This window comes from Periplaneta americana, chromosome 14, assembly GCF_040183065.1.
Source record: "Periplaneta americana isolate PAMFEO1 chromosome 14, P.americana_PAMFEO1_priV1, whole genome shotgun sequence".
Classification (NCBI taxonomy): Eukaryota; Metazoa; Arthropoda; class Insecta; order Blattodea; family Blattidae; genus Periplaneta; species Periplaneta americana.
Window position 1 is genome coordinate 89,494,695 of NC_091130.1, and position 19,983 is coordinate 89,514,677.

At 36.2% G+C, this 19,983-nt stretch overlaps 1 protein-coding gene across 1 annotated transcript in view; it reads left to right on the plus strand.

Annotated features, from left to right (window-relative positions):
• The first annotated feature begins 1,426 nt into the window (after positions 1-1,426).
• The window catches only part of LOC138713557 (uncharacterized), a 49,598-nt gene continuing 31,041 nt past the window's right edge, over positions 1,427-19,983 (plus strand). The window contains exon 1 of the mRNA XM_069845726.1: positions 1,427-1,734. Coding sequence (XP_069701827.1) covers positions 1,658-1,734 — 77 coding nt within the window. The 5' untranslated portion in view covers positions 1,427-1,657. The remainder of the gene's footprint in view (positions 1,735-19,983) is intronic.

Genomic DNA, 19,983 nt, shown 5'->3' on the forward strand with positions numbered 1-19,983 from the left:
TAATCTTAATTTGTTCTGATTCTAAAAGTGCCATACATACAATTACAAACACCTCAATTCACACCCGATACTCATGGCTTGAAATAAACATAAAACAACATTGCCAAACCTTGGCACAGACAAACTTTATTAAGTTGATCTGGACTCCAGGGCACGCCAACATAAGTGGAAATGAGATAGCAGACAAAATGGCTAAAGAAGCGACAAAACATCAACATACCGCATTCTCAACTACGCTACAAGACTACATTCGTTGCCAGACAGAACAGAGCCCTGGATTATCAGAGAGACCATTACATCCATGGTACAAGAAAAAGAATGTTAATAGAGCATTTATCTCTTTCATATCAAACCTCAAATTGAAAACAACACACACACCCAAATACTTACATTTAATTAGACAGAGAGAATCACCCCAATGTATATGCCAAAAAACCATAGGGGATATTAATCACATCTTTTTTCAATGTGAACTGTATAAACATGCTATTGACGAATTACTTAATGATATAGGGAAATACATTGGATATGGGCCATGGAAAATACCGGAATCACTAACTAACAATGAAATGCTATTAGGACGTCTTCTATACCAACATATGAAGAAATGTAAAATAAAATTTTAAGTATAGAAATAATGGTAACGCTACACTAGGTGTGAACAAGCGACACATGCGGTAAATTAGGAAGCAGAAGGACGCCAAAATATCCCCGACAAAGGGAAATATGACGTCAGAAAAGAAGAAGAAGATGATGATGATGATGATGATGATGATGATGATGATGATGACGATATCGAAAATGCTGCGGCTGCAACCCTGCGCAGCATGGAAAAGTAGCGGGCAGCAGGTTCGGCAGTCGCTACTTTTCGGGTTGCACCGTTGTTCACACGTCGCAGTACAAGAGTTGCGCAGTTTTTTGTACTGCAGCGCTGCAAAAGTAGCGACGTGTGATCGTACCTTAATATACATCTTTTTTTTTTATGTTTAATATTGGTCGACCAGCAAACTTGCTATACAGACCACTGTTAAATGATAGAATATCACATGCAGAATATCATGTTGAGGTTGGCTCTAAAGGCTCCTCTAATTAATTTAAATTAATTAATTAAACATTTTTGTGAATTATGTGAACAAAAATATGATGATTTTCTATGTTAAATTTATGAAGAGTCGTCAGTATCACTAAGAAGGATGTCTTGAGGGAGAAACTCCTTTTAAGTCGAGATGGGTGACAAGATCTTGCTCCAATGTTATACGTCACAGCTCCAGGAACACCAGGAAGTTTGTTGAAGAAAGATTTTGACATTGAATGGATGTACTGTTCTAGTGGAAGAATTCCCAGTTCTTGATGTAATTTTAATATACATCTAAAAAAAAAAAAAAAAAAAATCTAGTGGGTTTTATGCTGAGGTGTATTTCTGCAAACTGGCGTTGGTAACCCTGTTCTAATGTTATTGTTCGTGTAAACGTGAAAATTTGGTGAATGGAAGGAATTTTTTCCGGCCTAATAGGGACGAATAAACCCGATAAAGCGCAAAATAATACAGTTACTAAGTTCCTATCACAGATCAAACCACTTAGAACAAGAATTATCTGATCAATTTAAGTCACTTGTTTATTATGTGTGATTTGTGGTGTATAATGTGTTCAGCAATATGGCATCATTAGTTGCCGACTATAGCTCTTCAGGGGAAAGCGAAGATGATGTAGACACTGACAGTGTGCCAGAAGTGTAAGTTGTCACTTCTAGGATTTAAATAGCATTGCGTGGTATATCGAATTACGTTATTGCATAATAGATTCCAAGTTAAGGTAATTTTAAAGACGATGGAAAGGTATGGTGTCATATTACATAAGTTTAATGTCACCAGGTTTAATATAGTCTTAACATAGTCTAATTAAAACTTTATGGTGCATGATGTTGTTGGAAGATCGTTAACTGTAGTTTTACCTTATATACTTAATTTGTATCGCGTGTATATTTATAAAGTTATATCGCCTCTCATTTTCATTTGGTGAGATAGCATACTGGTAAATAGCCCTACCACAGCCCTACTGTCAGACTCGGTGATAGGGTTAGCTAGGGATTGAGGATGAAAAGGTTAATGATGAGTAGCCCCACTGTCGGTGATAAGGTTAGCGGGATTCTTTTATTATAGGATATCGCTTAATTTTCGTCAAGGTTGACAAACGATACTGACGTCAAACATGGCCGACGTAAACCAACACGACGAGTAAATAAAACTCACTGAGATATCACCTCAACTAACCCACTAACCTTCTCACATACGTCGACCACATGACATCACCCCATTCTTCAATCTAGCCAACATATGTTCTCATAAACACACTACCGATATCCTGTAGTCATATAGACCCAGGTTAGCTAGGGTTTGATGATGAAAAGGTCAATGACGAGTAGCCCCACAGTCGGTGATAAGGTTAGACAGGTTTGATGGTGAGATCCCTCCCCCATTGGGATAGGAATTGTGTGCAAATATGGTACAAATTAATTTCAGGTCGCAGAACAAATGGAGAATTCTAACAGTACAGCAATGCCAACTATGCTTGCCACAAGTCACCGGGCGTACCGAGCCATGTCAAACAAAAGACTATCCCATCCAATGGCTAATCGTGCTAATGTTTATCACGATCCCGGCACCGGATATGATCGACACTATATCCAACAACGGCAGATATTGGGAAGATTTAGCTGGTCATGCTGGGATTGGATGGCTCACAATGGCGCTGGTATGCTAGAGTGCATTGATGACTGATTTGGGGCACCGAATTATCTGCATATTTTTTTTGGAAAACGTGCTTTTTTCAACCTGAGTTAGTTATCCCTAAGGAAATTTCACTTTCCAGCAGGGTAACCACCTCCCGCGCACACTGCCATAAATGTTCAAAGATGGTTCGTGGAAAGGCCGAGTTCGAACTCATACCTTGGCCTCCCAAGACACCTGATTTGAACATTATCGAGCACTTATGGGTTGAGTTTAAAAAGAGGAGGATCGACAAATATTGAGACTACCCACTCAAAGTCCAGATCAGTTGTGGGATCAAGTTCTGGCTACCTGGGAAGATCTCGTTGAGGACCAGAACTATTTCCACGATCTGGTGGATTCAATGTCCCAAAGATGCCGGGTGGTGATAGACGCTGGTGGCTTGTGGACAAAGTATTAGGTCCACGTGTGTATTTGCTTTTATTTTTCTTTAATTTGGTTGTTTATCTTTGTTTCATTTCCGGAAGAAAATTGATCTCCTAAGAGTTCCACTATAAAAAAAATAAAAATGAAGAGAGGTAACATGTATAAAAATTAGTTACAGTAATAAAAAAAAATTGACCTGGTCGGGAATCTAACATGGGCCCCGGAGACCACAAGCCGCTACTGACTGCTCTACTGGAGAGGATGTTAGGAAGGCAACATAACGAGTGGCTTACAGCCGCTCTACTTGAAGTCAATGAAGATAGCGCACAAATGTACTCGTGTAAATCGCATGTCAAAACTCCAACATTTCCACTACCAAGAGACACGACAAAACTTTTCTTCTAAGACTGTATAGTGACAGTAAAAAAGTAATGGTCCAACTCATGGAGGATGCTTCATAACGTTAGTTGTCTGTATTTCCTTGCTGAGGTCCATGTCATCTCAGTAATTTAGCTGGAGCATCTTCATATCATGTGGAAGGAAGTGGGTTCGAGCCCTATCTCCATGAGTTTCTTTCTTGAATAACATTAAAATGGAGTTTTGTTAAGTCCTCATACCAATGTTTCAATTTGTTTGACAAAAAAATGGAATAATTTATACTCAACTCCTATGGGTTATTATTAAGCTTCACCTGGCCTAAAAGCTAGAATATTAATAATTGGAAGATAGTGCCTCTTTCTCGGGGGGGGGGAACATGCATTACAAAAACACGCGCACGCACACACACAGATATATAATACAAGCATGTGAACATATTAGTCAGTCCATATGCCATCGGCTTGTATGTTCTGGGCATCATATCCAACTTAAGAGCTTGGAGGAATAGATCTGATTCTGGATGAGGTCTACCGAGGAGTCAAGAACTGGACTCTAGAGCTCGTTTGTATTCCATGGTAGCTGGCACCTAAATAATTCACGCCTCCTCTTTCAATTCCGCCCACATATTTTTTGTGATATTCAAATCTGGTGATTTGGAAGCAGGATGAGAGAGAACTCAATTTTCAAATACCAGCACCTTTTATTTTTAGGAGCCACCACATTTCACTCACACATGCAATGAGAAAATCATTCGAGCTAAGATATAAATTTACTAAAATAGTATTAAACAATATTACATTATATGACAGTGAAATACCCCAAATTATCTTGCATAAAGTTTACCCATTTTCGAAAAAAAAAAAAAAAATCAAATAAGTGCGTAGAAAAATTTAAGTGAACATGCTTTTTCTTATATATCCTTTCCTTCCGTTCGCTCTTTCTTACACTTACACTCATTCTTTTTTTTTTTTTTTTCCAATACCCCGCCTCTCTACTCCTACTACCTAATTTTATTTCTACATTATACTCTACATATCTAGGCCTACTCTATTATTATTATTAACACACAATTTTACTTACCTTGCCTATGTCGAGACAAACCACCGATCTTCACTTCTGTACTCCATAGTCCTAATCCCTTGGCTACGAGAAATGTTACGAAAATCACTTGAAATCAATATTTTAAGGTAAAACTTTCACGTAAATTCAAATGTCACGTCACATGCTATGTCACACATTACTCATATCTAACAAAGAAACTCTCCATTTCATCACATAACACCAACTTTCATTAATATACACCCTTCAAAAACCTCTAACCTGTCGCTAATATAAAACTAATACACACATTTACTAAAACCCTAACCTGTCACTAATTTACACCCTCCATAAATTCCTAACCTTAAGTAATATCCGTCCTAGTAATTAATCTAGCATTATAACTATGTTGGCGCAACTTAAAATATAAAATGATCTGGTCGTTACAATACACATAATATTTCCAACACAAGCCCAACACTTAGATCATATTTCATAACCTCAGTACCGAAACATAACTTAGTACAGTATTATAATAATAGCATCTCAAAACCACCCTCTCCACATAGAAATAAAAGTGCGTTTATCAATATTAATAACTATTAAATGAACACAAAATGTCAATTTGCCACTGCCTCTGTATGATACCCTGTTCTAACGTTCTTGTGTAATTAGTAGAGAGAAACACGTTTTCCAAAAGGTGGCTACGGGTATATGGAAGCGAATGCATCTTTTCCAAAAGGTGCTCTTAGACACTTGTCAACCAGGAGAGATTCAAACCCAGCATAATACATTAATGTGCCCCGACCTTCGAAGCCTGTTCACATGTTGAGCATCAAATCTACTGCCAGGCTTATAATAGACTGAGTGGCCCATTGTAATGAGTCACAGAAAATTACCATTTGAGAACAGTTAATCTTAGAATCTGGAAAGAAAACGGTTAAGAACAAACTGTAGACTGTCTAGCTTTGTGGCCAGTCTAGAGGATTTTGATTGAGGGGAAGTAATTTATTCCCAGGACTTTGAGAACTCCATTTTAACATTATTCAGGAAAAAAAAAAAAATCTCATGGGCATAGGGCTCGAACCTGCTCTCTTCTACATGGCACACAGATGCCTCAGCTGTCTGAGCTATTGAGATGAACTGGAAGACTGCTTCTGAGTGGCAAATCAATCTTCACAAAAGTCGAAATTTCGATTTATTTATTATTTACAACAAATCCAGTTTCCTCACATCTTTTCAAACATGTTTGGAAATGGATTATGTGTTGTGGGTCTCTGATCATGTGCAGTGGCTTGTATCTGGGACTTAGAATATTCAAGTGGATGACTACTGAAATCAAGACCCTAATGAATTCTAGAGACGTGGCACATCGTAAGTACAGACATGATAAAACTGACGCAAATCTTCAACATTATAGACAGTTACGAAACAAAACGACTCAGGCAATAAGAAATGCAAAACTGAGGTTTTTCCATGAACTTATAACACTGGACTCAGATTCAGCCGACCTGTGGAAGAACTTACGAACAATAGGCTTAGGGCGCATAAAGACTCAGGTAGACGGGACACCATTCACAGTAGACGAACTGAATGACCACTTTGTTTTGACACAAACAATGGGCGTGAACGAAACAACATACAATTGACGAACTAAACAGTATTACCCTACCAGAGAGGGAAAAGTTTCACTTTCTGTACCTTTCACATGATGACGTAAAGAAGGCAATAAAGCGTATTTCGACCAAAGCTGAAGGATCAGATCGGATTGGAATAAAACTGCTCCAGAAAATTATTGACGTAATACTACCAACCTTGACCCACATTTTTAACGCCTCACTCATAACCTCTACATATCCTCGACTTTGGAAACAAGCTCTCATTAGACCTATCCCGAAAAATAAAATTCCTGAATCCCCAAACGACTACAGACCAATTAGCATCTTACCAGCTCTGTCAAAAGCACTGGAGCGCCTAGTACATAAGCAACTGACTGACTACCTCAATGAGCATTGCTTACTTGATGACTACCAATCTGGTTTCCATGCAGGACATAATACTACTACTGCCCTTTTAAAAGTGATTGAAGACACTCGAGAAGCTAGCGACAGAGGAGAATTAACACTACTGACATTACTAGACTTCAGCAAAGCTTTCGACACAGTTGACACGGATCTCCTTTTATGCAAACTAAAAAACTACAATCTTTCTAACAGTGCCGTTGCTTGGTTTGATTCCTACCTTCGCGAACGCCAACAATGTGTATCAGCCAGTGGTCATTCTTCCAATTGGCGTACCGTCAAGGCCGGAATCCCTCAGGGCTCGGTTCTTGGGCCATTACTTTTTACGCTTTATATAAACGACGTAACAAAGATCTTAAAATATTCAAAACACCACCTATACGCTGACGACTTACAACTTTACATTCATTCCCGAACTTGTACAATCAATGACTCTGTGACCAGAATTAATGAAGATCTAGCATCTGTAGCTCAATGGGCGCAAAAATTTGGACTTAGACTAAACCCAGACAAATCACAAGCTATAATAATGGGCCACCAACGAGCATTAAACAAAATAGATCTAGCCACTGTATCAAATACAAAAATAAATAATACTACAATTACATATAGTAAGACAGTAAAAAATTTAGGGGTATATTTAGATTCAAATTTAAATTTTCAAAGTCAAGTGACCTACATATGTAAGAAAACTTTTTTCCATAATTCATTCCCTCAAACACTTAATCAATGTTTTACCTCTCAGCCTTAAAAAGAACCTGATCCAAACTTTAGTGATGCCCCACTTCGATTATTGCTATTCTTTATTCACGAACCTAAATACTGATCTTGCCCATAGACTACAGCGTGTTCACAATATCTGCGTTCGTTTCGTTTGTAACATTAGAAAATTCGATCATGTAACACCGTCACTAGAATTGTTGTCTTGGAGTCCACTTAAAGAAAGAAGATTCTTCAACTCTCTCTTATTACTATTTAAAATCATCCACACCTCCACACCCTCTTACCTAGCATCTCGTTTTGTTTACCTTTCACTACCTCGAACCCAGAACATCTACCTTCTCTCTATTCCTCTGCACAGAACATCCTTCTACTCATCATCTTTCAGCATATCTATTCCACGCCTCTGGAATTCTCTCCCTGACCACGTCAGAGACTGTCGGACAATATCAAAATTCAAATTTAAATTAAAAAATCATATTCTAGTTCGTGGAATTGTTTGTTGAACACATGTCAGGTTGCGCAACTTCACCTTAACCCATGACATATAGTAAATATTGTAACTATGCTGTTGTAAAATTGAAAATTAATATGTAATGTATTTATTATTATTATTATTATTATTATTATTATTGCTATTATTATTATTATTATTATTATTATTATTATTATTATTGTCAGTTATAAATAACATCATTGCTATCTCTGTTTTCTTTCTTTTCTTGTATTAGCTCGATGAGAGCACTATAATGTACTTTTGACTCTGTTGACCCTCTATAGGGCTTTAACTTAAGTTGTATCATTTTCATCAGTGTTTGTATTTCTTTTTTGTATTTATATGTGCTATCTGGTAGGATGGAAGAGAAGGCCTTATGGCCTTAATCCTGTCAGATTAAATAAATTATTATTATTATTAAATAAATTATTATTATTACTTTTTTCTGGTACTATACTATGTCTTCTATTGAAGGCAGCTTGTTTTGTTTGTACTACAGTGTGAAAAGGTAGAATATGCTTCCTAGATATGATGCAGAAATGGTTAAATTTGAAATATTTATGAAGCAGGCTAATGTTTTAAGCCCTATTCTCGTGATGGATATGACATACAAATTGTGAGAGACGCTATGTACTCCGGATATGATTTACAAAATTACACACGCTTCTAAATTAAAGGATATCATTATCAAAACATATATCTTGAAAATTAGTTTAAGCCCATTATAAAATTGTGGTTCTAGTAGAATTCTTTTAACCTGGCCTTTGTCATTATCAGCCACATTATATCAAAAGAATTTCACATGAAGAGCGCCATCCATGTTTGTTAAGATTTGAGCAACATATACAGTGTGAAGTAAGTCATTAATATCAGGGGTTTTTTTTTTTTTAGGTATTTCAAACAAAAAAGTTTAATACAATTTTGCTTGGTTTTACTTCCTTTTCAAGAAAAAAATTTATTGTTTTACATGAAACATTTCATCGCGTGTTTTGGGAAAGCCATTGATTTAATTCTCAATATTAAGAGAGCAGTGTATTATGATAATAAATGATTGAAAGAATTTTAGTTTTGGCCTTTAATTATTTAGAAATTTGATCTGAACAAACGTAACATTTAAAAAAATCCTTTGCAGAACAAAAAGTTATATTTGTTAAGAATTTCTGCATATTTAAAGAGCAGGACTAAAATTATTTCAATAATTTATTATCATAATAGACTACACTGCTCTCTTAAACTGATTGAGCATATTGGGAATTAAATCAATGGCTCTCCCAACAATCAGTGAAATATTTCATATAAAACAATTTTTTTTTCGGAAAGGAAGCAAAAATGAGCAACATTTTATTGATCTCTTTTGTTTGAAATATGTCAAAGAATATCCCCCTGTTATTAATGACATTACTTACGGTTCACGCTATGCTAGAATCCATGTTCCAGGTTTTAGATCATCCATCATGCTTTCCTTGCTCACACACCTTCAGCTGAGTAGCAGTTACTTCACTTGATTTGAAGTTAATATGGAAAGATTATAAATCTTCTGATGCAATGAACATTGATGAATGATGTATGGTTAAACAGTGTTTGGAATGTTATGAACACCAACGTTCCATATTTTGTTAAGTTTTGGCTTCCATTCATCTATAACATCAATAGAAACATAAAGTATGGAGATTCTTGGGCACACTTTTGCTGCATAGTTAACTGGTTTTCCAATACCGGTTGAGTCAATTTGTCTTGCTGTAATATCCTGTAATCTTCTCAAACACCCACCTATACCACTCACAGCATCTTTTCAATGTATAGTGGCAGTGAAGTACCAATTTATTGAAATACCTGTTACCACTGTGATATAGGAAAGCATGTAGGCTATTTTTGTTTAAAATGTTGCCCACAACTATCAGACTAATAGTTTATTTTCTTGACATTTGTGTTTAATGGTGGGCCTGAAAAATCTTTCAGTACAGCATTATTAAAGGCAACAACATTACAAGTATTTATCATGCATCATATAAACTGGTAGACAGTTATAGGAAGCAACTTTCACGTTGTCTGAAGGCATTTTTGGTAACGTATGACTAAATGCCCAAAGTGCAGATTGAATCTAATCCTGGTATTAAAATGTGAAATTCTCACTAAAATCAATCTGAACAGAATTTTTGCTATTCATCATGAGCTGAAACTGGCTTTCATTTGGTCAAAATTAAAAGCTTGTTTCATTTAAATATACAAAGCGTTCAAATAAATGTTAATCCAGGATTCGTGTAGCAGTTGGACGAACACTGATTGCCAGCAGAGTCAGTTATTCATAGCTCCTTAAGTGAAGCACATAGATTGCTCATGCAGATTACAATTACAGTAACCACCTACCATTGTCATAGAAAATGTTGGAAATGATATACTTGTGCTGCCACACAACTCTCACCATTCAAGAAAATTTGCATTAACACACATCAATATTGGAGGAATTAAAATGAATCCAGAGCCAAAAAATTAGGGTTACCATATGTCCATATTTAGTATGGACAGTTTGTATTTTTACCATCATGTCCATGTCTGTACCATATAGTCTGGATCAACTTACCAATTTTCCCCCATTACTACATAATCCCCATGGATTATGGTGATTTTCTAGTTTTAAAGTTAAATTTTCTTTTGCCAACTTCATTTCGAATTTTGGTACGGAGATAGCCTATACTACAACTGGTGGTGATTTTCTAACTGTTATGTTGGCAGCAGTAACAGCCGTTGACAGTAGTGAAATTTTATAAAATTAAAATTATTCCACATTTCTGAGGCAATTACTGGAAGTTAATGAAATTTGAACATAATTAATTAATATCAGTATTTATACATAACAGTTATTTTATGTGTTGCATTGCATTGTGATTACAATTCAAGATTATGGTCAGATAAGTGTAAATAAATACATCATACAGTGTGATACATGCACTTGGGTGATTGATAGAAATGCCAGTTCATATTTTAATTAATTTCTTTCGTAAAGAAAATACAGGTTTCTCTCACAAATTATTGAACCATTTAGAAAACACTTCCCAACATAAAGAAGATGCGGTAAACAAGTAAATGAGCAAGACATTGTTAGTGTTAATACTATTATATTATTATTATTATTATTATTATTATTATTATTATTATTATTATTATTATTATTATTGTACATGGCAGTGTGATTTTACCCTCTTTGGTGGTATCTGGTACTAGTTATCTACACTGAAGAGATTGCCAAATTAACCTTTTAGGAACTACTCATGTGATTTATGAGAAAACTCTAAAAATGTCCGTATTTTTACAGTTTACATGGGATTAGTTTTAGTTTATTATTATTTATGAGTAACAGTTTTATTACCGGTTGTTCTGTATGATTGTGAAACTTGGACTCTCACTTTGAGAGAGGAACAGAGACTAAGGGTGTTGTGAGAATAAGATGTTGAGGAAAATATTTGGGGCTAAGAAGGATGAAGTTACAGGAGAATAGAGAAAGTTACACAACACAGAACTGTACGCATTGTATTCTTCACCTGACATAATTAGGAACACTAAATCCAGATGTTTGAGATAGGCAGGGCATGTAGCAGTGTGGGCGAATCCAGAAATGCATATAGTGTGTTAGTTGGGAAGCCATATGGAAAAAGACCTTTGGGGAGGCTGAGACATAGATGGAAGGATAATATTAAAATGAATTTGAGAGAAGTGGGATATGATGGTAGGGATTGGATTAATCTTACTCAGGATAGAGACCGATGGTGGGCTTATGTGAGGGCAGCAATGAATCTCCGGCTTCTCTAAAAGCCATTTTGTAAGTACCTAAGTGAGTAAATCAGAAATTATAGCCTATCTCTATAACACAGATGTAATATAATGACTTCTAAAAAAAAAATACTACTTGCTAGGAAAAATCATGATTCCACACACAGCAAAATAGAAATTCACTGCTCTGGTTAATGAAGAAATCAGAACATTAAAAGTTGTTCGAAAAAAAATTAACCACTTTCTATGACAGATGCATTTCTTATTTAGAAAATTTGGAAAATAGTTTGGAAGGGACAAATCAGTTTTTATTTGAGTTGAAGATAGTGATTTACCTTAGGAAGAAATTCAGAAATCAGCAGAATTTATAAATGAAGTGATCTTAAAAAATGACCAAAACTTGGGTGTAATCGATATAAATCAGACCTGGACATTACTACAGTAAGTCACTCAAGTTACTGTAGGCTACTCCTTAACTCCCCACTCCCTTTTCTCTGGTAGAGACAGTAATGTTTTGAACTGATACGAGTAGACAGGTAGACAAATATTGCTGAGTGATGAATTGTATAGGGCAGACATTATAGCTTTTGGCTCTCGCTGGTCACCTAAAAATCCACCACTGACCACCGATGCACAGTGTCTTACTCTGTGTTTCTAAAGTAGCATAAGTGAAAAGGACATGAGTGGGGGCATCTCTTTTCCTTTTCCCTTCCCCTTTATGCCCAAAGCTGATGTAGATTTCTGTTCTTCTATGTCAGCTATGAATTCTCAAAATCGTCATGTATTTATCTCCTGTTTGTTGAAAGTTGTGGTGTCTGTGACTATACTCTTTTGGAAAATCTCATACTGACACAATATAATGTGAAACGTGGAAAAATTGAATAGTGTGGGTTATGATAATATTCTGTGAAAGTTTGGATTATTTGGGGGATGTGAAATGGTACTGGATATTCGCTGTTCTGGATTAAGTGAGCTTGTATAGTGGGCCTGTTGAATATAATACTGAAAACATGAATCTTTGGCAGGCTAACCTTTTCCTGTGGTGTAAAGTCTGATAATGATTGTCAAAAGTTGCAGAAAATCAGTACGTCTCTTCACTTCCAAATATCTTCAATTCACAGTGCTGCCAACATAAGTTTTATGCAAAAAAAAACTCCCAATTATCTTTTACTTCATAAAGTATAGATAGTAATGTCTCTGGAATAGCATTCAAGAATTATCTAGCGCCGTTCTCAGATAATGGCAATTTGTTTGACATGATTATGGAGTTCCAGCAAGAATAATGCTGCACCAGCCTAAATGAGGAAGGAAGTACCCTGGGTATATCACCAATGAATATTCTACTTGGGTAAAGTCTAGAATCCTTATAATGACTTGAGCCATTACTGTATGCATTGACCTGCTGTTATGCTTTGTACACTGCCCTTCATTAGAAATTTCTGGAGAATTTTACATCGTTTTTCGAGGTCTACATGGAATATGGCGAGGTTTTAACTTTAATTTTCTTATTGTATTCATAGATCTTACATGATCATTGAAACTTTAAGATGTTGAACATGTCAAGAGTTACACAATTTTTTGACCACATGAGGTGAGGCCGAGAATTCGCCATAGATTACCTGACATTTGCCTTATGGCTGGGGAAAATCACGGAAAAAAATCCAATCAGAGATTAATTCAGAAAAATTAGCCGAAATAAGATTGACATTCAACTACTGTTGTTAATTATTACTCTCGGTTTCTATATTTAATAAGTAGTCTAAATAATGTAAGTAGTGTTATAATTAGGGACCGAATTCTGTCCCAGGGCATACAGGTTAGTTGTTCATAGTCTATACTGGGGTGTGACATGTTTCGTGCGTGTATTATTAGGCCGGGTGCACACAGAATCAGACGCGGTGCGACGCGACATTTTGTCTCATGGTACTTGTCGCCCATTGATTTCTTATGATGCGATACACACAGAATCAGACGCGGCGCGACGGTCACGAGCAGACACAAGGAGACACGAAGAGAGAACATAGAATGACTGCTAGAAGTTCGTCGCGAGGAGACAGTCTGATAGCTGCAGTGTACTGCGCATGCTTTAGTAGTGGCTATGATTGCACGCTTTCATTATCTACAAAAAATACTATTGTTGTGTAGTGCACATTATTCATAATGGAGCTCGATGCGGATAAATTAGTTGTTTTAGTACAGGAAAGATACGTTCTGTAGTCTTTGAAACAATGTCACGAGAATAATGTGGTTTCTGAAAATATGTGAAAAATTGCAAATGAGATGAAAGCACCAGGTGAATAATAATTTATAATAATAACACTGCGTAACAAATGTTAACATTTTTTTGCGCTAGGCATGTGATATATTTTCTCTATATAATTTGAGCCTCCTGAATACGAATATGACAATAAAAACAGTTGTTGGTTACAGTTTTTGAGAAATTTTGGAATTTATATCTATTCAAAATATTGTTTTATATAATGACAATAAGGCTAAATATTCACTGTTCAGAAGATTACAGCTTTCTTTTTCTGCATTTTCTTTTACACTGAGCATCAGGTACATCACGAGCAAAAGTCCAATAATAGTCTGCTAGCATATTGGTACGCCATTGTCCTTGGTATCTTTTTTCCATAGTTGAAATTTCTTGATGGAAGCGCTCATCATGCTCATCACTGAAATTGCACAGTTCTCGGGAAAAAAAGTCAAGATGTGAGTGAAGGAAGTGAATTTTCAGGGAAATTTTACAACCCCTAGTTTAATACACCAACAGTAAATTTTTCACTAGTTCTTCATAGTTCTCACTTCTACAGTTATCCAGAAAATTAATTCAACCTCCTTGAATGCAATCCAGACGGCTGTCTCTTTTCCTTCCAGCAGAGATTCGAAGTGATTGTCCATTATTTCTCTAATCTGTGGTCCATTGAGAACTCCTTCTTTCATTTTTGAATCACTAATAGCAGGAAATGTTAAGGAATGCGCGCTGGTCTGAGTCCTCATGGGGGAAGAAATTTTCTCATGAAATTTCGGCCAGTGTATGGGACCAGTGCCCACCTAGCATCGTGATGCACTTGGGGAGGTACGATAGGTAGCGAAAGCCGGTTATAACGACTGGGGGGATCATCGTGCTAACCACACAATACCTCCATTCTAGTTGGATAATCGTCCACCTCTGTTTTCGCATGTGGACGTGAGGCCAGCAGCCTGCTGGTCGGTCTGGGCTCTTCACGGGGTGTAGCGCCACGGATTAATAATAGCAGGAAATTTTTCCTGGATATTTTTAAATGCTTCAGTTTTATAATTTATCCCTTTAACAAAATTCTTCATTAACCCTAACTTATTGTGTAAAAGGGGTAAAATTACTTCGCTTTGAGGTACAAGAGGTTGATGTATAATATTTTTCTTCCTTGGCTCTAGTGATTGTCGTTTTATTTTATAATGCTTATCTCGAGCACGAGTCCACATCTGTGGAGTAACGGTCAGCGCGTCTGGCCGCGAAACCAGGTGGCCCGGGTTCGAATCCCATTCGGGGCAAGTTACCTGGTTGAGGTTTTTTCCGGGGTTTTCCCTCAACCCAATACGAGCAAATGCTGGGTAACTTTCGGTGCTGGACCCCGGACTCATTTCACCGGCATTATCACCCTCATTTCATTCAGACGCTAAATAACCTAGATGTTGATACAGCGTCGTAAAATAACCCAATAAAATAAAATAAAAATAAAATATCTCGAGCATGACTGTCCAATTCGTACAGAAAGCAGCAAAATTTTGTGTAGCCTAATTGCATTCCAAAAAGCAATGCTACAACCTTCAAATCCGCACATATAAACCATTCGTACTTTGAATATTATCATTAAAGCACACTTTAAAGAAATACACGTCTTACACAGAATACTAACACCACAGAAATATCCTGGTAAACTGAAGCGTTTTCATATGATGAACCTGTTTCTTCCCTTCCAAATGGAACCGAAAAGGGCAATAAAATAATTTCCGCTTCTAGAAGTGGTTTTGACATGGTGATATATTGCAAAATATAAACTACAGTAATGTAATTAAAGCTCACCGTGAAAGAAATGCACATCTCAAGTAAAATCAGGTAAACTTAAGTGCATTGATACCGCGAACCTGTTTCACTCCCTCGAAATAGACTCGTAGAAGGGCAATAAAATAATTTCCCTTTCTACAAGTGCTTCTAACATGGTGCCCTACTTATACTAATATTGTTTTCACATAATGGGTCTTCACATTTGTAAAACAAAATAGTTACACACGAAATACGGTGATTTTTTAAATAAAATGCATAGAAAATTAAATATATTGTGCATCTCGAAAACCCGAAGTGATGGAACATTTTGCTTGTTATTTTTTAATTCAGGAGGTCGAAATTAGTAAGAATTTGTTAGTTTTATGTCTGGCGCAAAATGACTGTTGACCAGTGTAATTTGTAGTAAGCCTAATTCTCTGCTCTATACTATCACTCATCATTGATTTAATATATTATTTTTCTTTATTGTGAGTCGTGAAGTAGTCATAAACATAAAAAAATTACGTTTGTGCAGTACATTTTAATTTTAAGACTCTTTCAATCGTATAGATTTTTAAGAGCTTGCGTCCCTAGGAAATAATAAGCAAATACAATAGAATTTTTCATATAGACAGTCCTCTATTATTGACGCCATTTTCTAGCCTAGGCCAGTTTTCCAATCCCACAGCCAGCAAATCAGTTGTCGCGAGCAGACAGTTTTAAGCTGTCGCGAGGCGTTGTAAAGCAAAACGCAGCGTCGCGTCTGATTCTGTGTGCACCCGGCCTTAGGGAACATTTACATCTTATGTGCAATTGACGTTCTATTCATGATTCAAAACTAGACACCGTAAACTATTCACAATGCATTCTAGTGATAAAGAATGACATTACAATGATTTTTCCTACAATTTAAATTCTTTATTCATTTATTTGATTGATTTATTTTTACTGGCAGAGTTAAGGCCTTCTCTTCCACTCAGCTGATATAAAAATATATAGCAAATATTACAAATAACACCAATATAGAAAACAGTGGAATAATAATAATAATAATAATAATAATAATAATAATCATAATCATAATAATAGTAAGAACAAAATAATGTAGATGTGTTTAGATATATGTAAGTTTAAGAGTTAAACAATTACAGTTTAATATTAAATAAGATATTTTGGATTAAAGGAATGATTAACACAATGAAGGAAAATTGATATATTAAAAATAAAAATTATATTCTACAAAAGTAATATTTGAAGAAAGATCATATTCTAGAGACGAAAAACAGTTTTTTTTGACAATCAACCTTTAAAAGTAGTCAATATCGGAGAGCCCTTTTACACTATGTATGACTATTTTAACTATTTCCACTATTTAAAGGAAGTAGGCTTACATTGGTCGAACATATTTACACTATTATATATTATTTATAAAATAAGTACCTAGGCTATAGTATTATTAAATGAAATACCTTGCATTACATTACTCACCACTGTACATAAAAGTATAAATAATATGTGATCATTGTAGACCTACATTCTTTATGATAGTTTAAATAGTAAAAATAGTGTATTCTAGTATACATAGTGTCAGTAAATTAAATTGTAAATATTAGTGTATTTGATAAAGTGGTTCATGTTTTGTTCTGCCCAATTTGACCAAATAGAAGTCATGTAACCAGGCAGTCAAGTTGCATGTGCAAGCACGTCGTCCACTTAAAAACTCCAGTACCGGTAATACTTGATCTTGTAACCTGTAGTTTATTACGGCAATTTACAAACATCCTCGTAATTATTTATTTGGATGAAGAATACATGCGCAATAAAACTTGAGACATTAACTGAATCATTGTCCATGTTTACACACTGATAAAATAACTAATGAAATGCGACTTTCCATTTTGTAACTATTACCAGCACATAAACTTAACTTAATTTGAAAAGCAAACATTAAGTAGGCGATGGTTATTCCTTGTGCAAACAATTGGGTTAGCTTGACTTTGCATAGTTCCTAGTTTTGTGACAAAGAGGACATTGGTTTGATAAAGTGATAGTTATTCATTATGCAAACGATTAGGTTTCCTTGGTTGAGCTGAGTCCCTAATTCAGTGACAGAGGGGATTTGATAAGGCTTTGGTTATTCCTTTTGGAAATGATTAGGTTACCTCAGCTTATCTTAGTCCCTAGTTCAGGGACAATGATGGTTTGGTAAGGTGATGGTTATTCTTTGCGCAAATGATTAGGTTACCTTGGCTTAGCTTAGTTTCTAGTTCAGTGACAATGAGGGTTTGGTAAGGTGTTGGTTATTTCTTGCACAAGCCATTGAGTTAGTTTGGCTTAGCTTAGTCCCTAATTCAGTGACAGAGGGGATTTGATAAGGCTTTGGTTATTCCTTTTGGGAATGATTAGGTTACCTTGGCTTATCTTAGTCCCTAGTTCAGGGACAATGAGGATTTGGTAAGGTGATGGTTATTCTTTGTGCAAATGATTAGGTTACCTTGGCTTAGCTTAGTTTCTAGCTCAGTGGCAGTGAGGGTTTGGTAAGGTGTTGGTTATTCCTTGCACAAGCCATTGAGTTAGTTTGGCTTAGCTTAGTCCCTAATTCAATGAGAAAGAGGGTTTAGTAAGGTGATGATTATTCCTTGTCCAAATGATTAGATTAGCTAAGCTAATTAAAGCGCTTTCAGAATAAGAAGGCATATAAGACGGAGCTAGTTCAGACCAGTCTATCTCGACTAGCCAGTAACAGTGAAGCGGTGTTGCCCAGTTAAATCATCGTGAAGTCTCGCTGAAGTGTCGCATATTAGTTTCTATCTTGCGCGCACAATATTTATGGCTAGGAATGAATTTTAAGCTGTGCCATTCGATAGAGCTACGAATTCTGAATTCAACCCTACAAGAATGGCAATTATATGTCAACTGGCTCCATGTTATCACTTTAAGACTAAACTGAGATATTCAATCTACAATATACAATTTATTTTGCTCTGAAGTTCCTCTGTGCTCTGTAAACGAAGATAGATTCGGTTTATTTTCAGTTCAGACATGGACTGTTTTCTCTTGTGGTGTAACTTACCGTAACAATGTCTCTTGAAGGGATTGCAAGTGACTCTGGTGTTTCATCTGTTATACGTGAAAGAATATTCCTACACTCACAGGCGAGGAGTATTGTATTTTCTGTATAATTATACTTTTTTCTAAAGGACTAGCTTATGGTGCAGTGCGTGTCAGGTTTTTACAAACAAAGAATCTAACTGCAGAGGTGTATGGTTTAGAAGTGCGTACGTTATCTCGTATTCTCGGACGGGGCAGAGAGACAATTCAAATAGGTGGTATACCAATATTTACCTCTACTGGAAAATAACGCAAAACGTATTAATTGTTTGGACGATTTTCAGAACCATGTGTTACTTCATCGCAGGGGTGGTTTTTTGCGTGAAGCTCGTAAAGCGGCGCTTCACCTGTTTACTAAGCGCAACTTCACTTATTTACAAGTATTTTAATATTTTATTTTATTTCACTTCATTTTTGTCTTTTACGTTGTTTTGTGATATGTTCTGCACTTAGGTATTCTGCATTATGGAACACTAATCCCATTGTCACTACTGGCTGGTGCAGAGTGGGGAAGGGTGATAATTGCAGCTATATCCCTCTTTCAGAGGTAGAGCTCCTCAATTTGCGGATTTGTTTACGGGTAACCATGGCAACGAACCCTTGTAAGATTTCTATAGAGCCTGTTTGCGAGGGTACTTGAATCGCTGACAAAACATTTCTCTTGTAGCTGCAAACACTATATACTCTCCTGGCTTGTCTCTTTTTAAAGGAAAATAACGGCACGCGAATACAATGAGATAAATTTCCTTGTCTTTTACAGTGTTCACACTTCTTTGTACCTGTTAATTTCAGTTTGTGAGACGTGTGAATAGAGTGACTGTGTTATGTCTTGTTGCTAAAACGATATATTAGAAGATTAAGTTAACTAAGCAGTTATTTATTTTAGTGATAGTTTTATAATTGTTTTTAAAAGTGATGACTCAAATACTTTTATTAACAACGAGGAATGTATCCTAAAAACGATATAGTGTGTAGCGTACTACAGACACCATTTTCGCGATGGACTGAAGGTGATGAAAGAGATTTATTGTTACCAGGAAACCACCGGCGTGGCTCAGTCGGTTGAGGCACTTGCCTACTGGTCTGAAGTTGCGCTCGGGCGTGGGTTCTATCCCCGCTTGGGCTGATTACCTGGTTTTCGAGGTTTTCCCCAACTGTAAGGTGAATGTCAGGTAATCTGTGGTGAATCCTTGGCCTCATCTCGCTATCAACAATCTCATCGACGCTAAATAACCTCGTAGTTGATACAGCGTCGTTAAATAACCGAGTA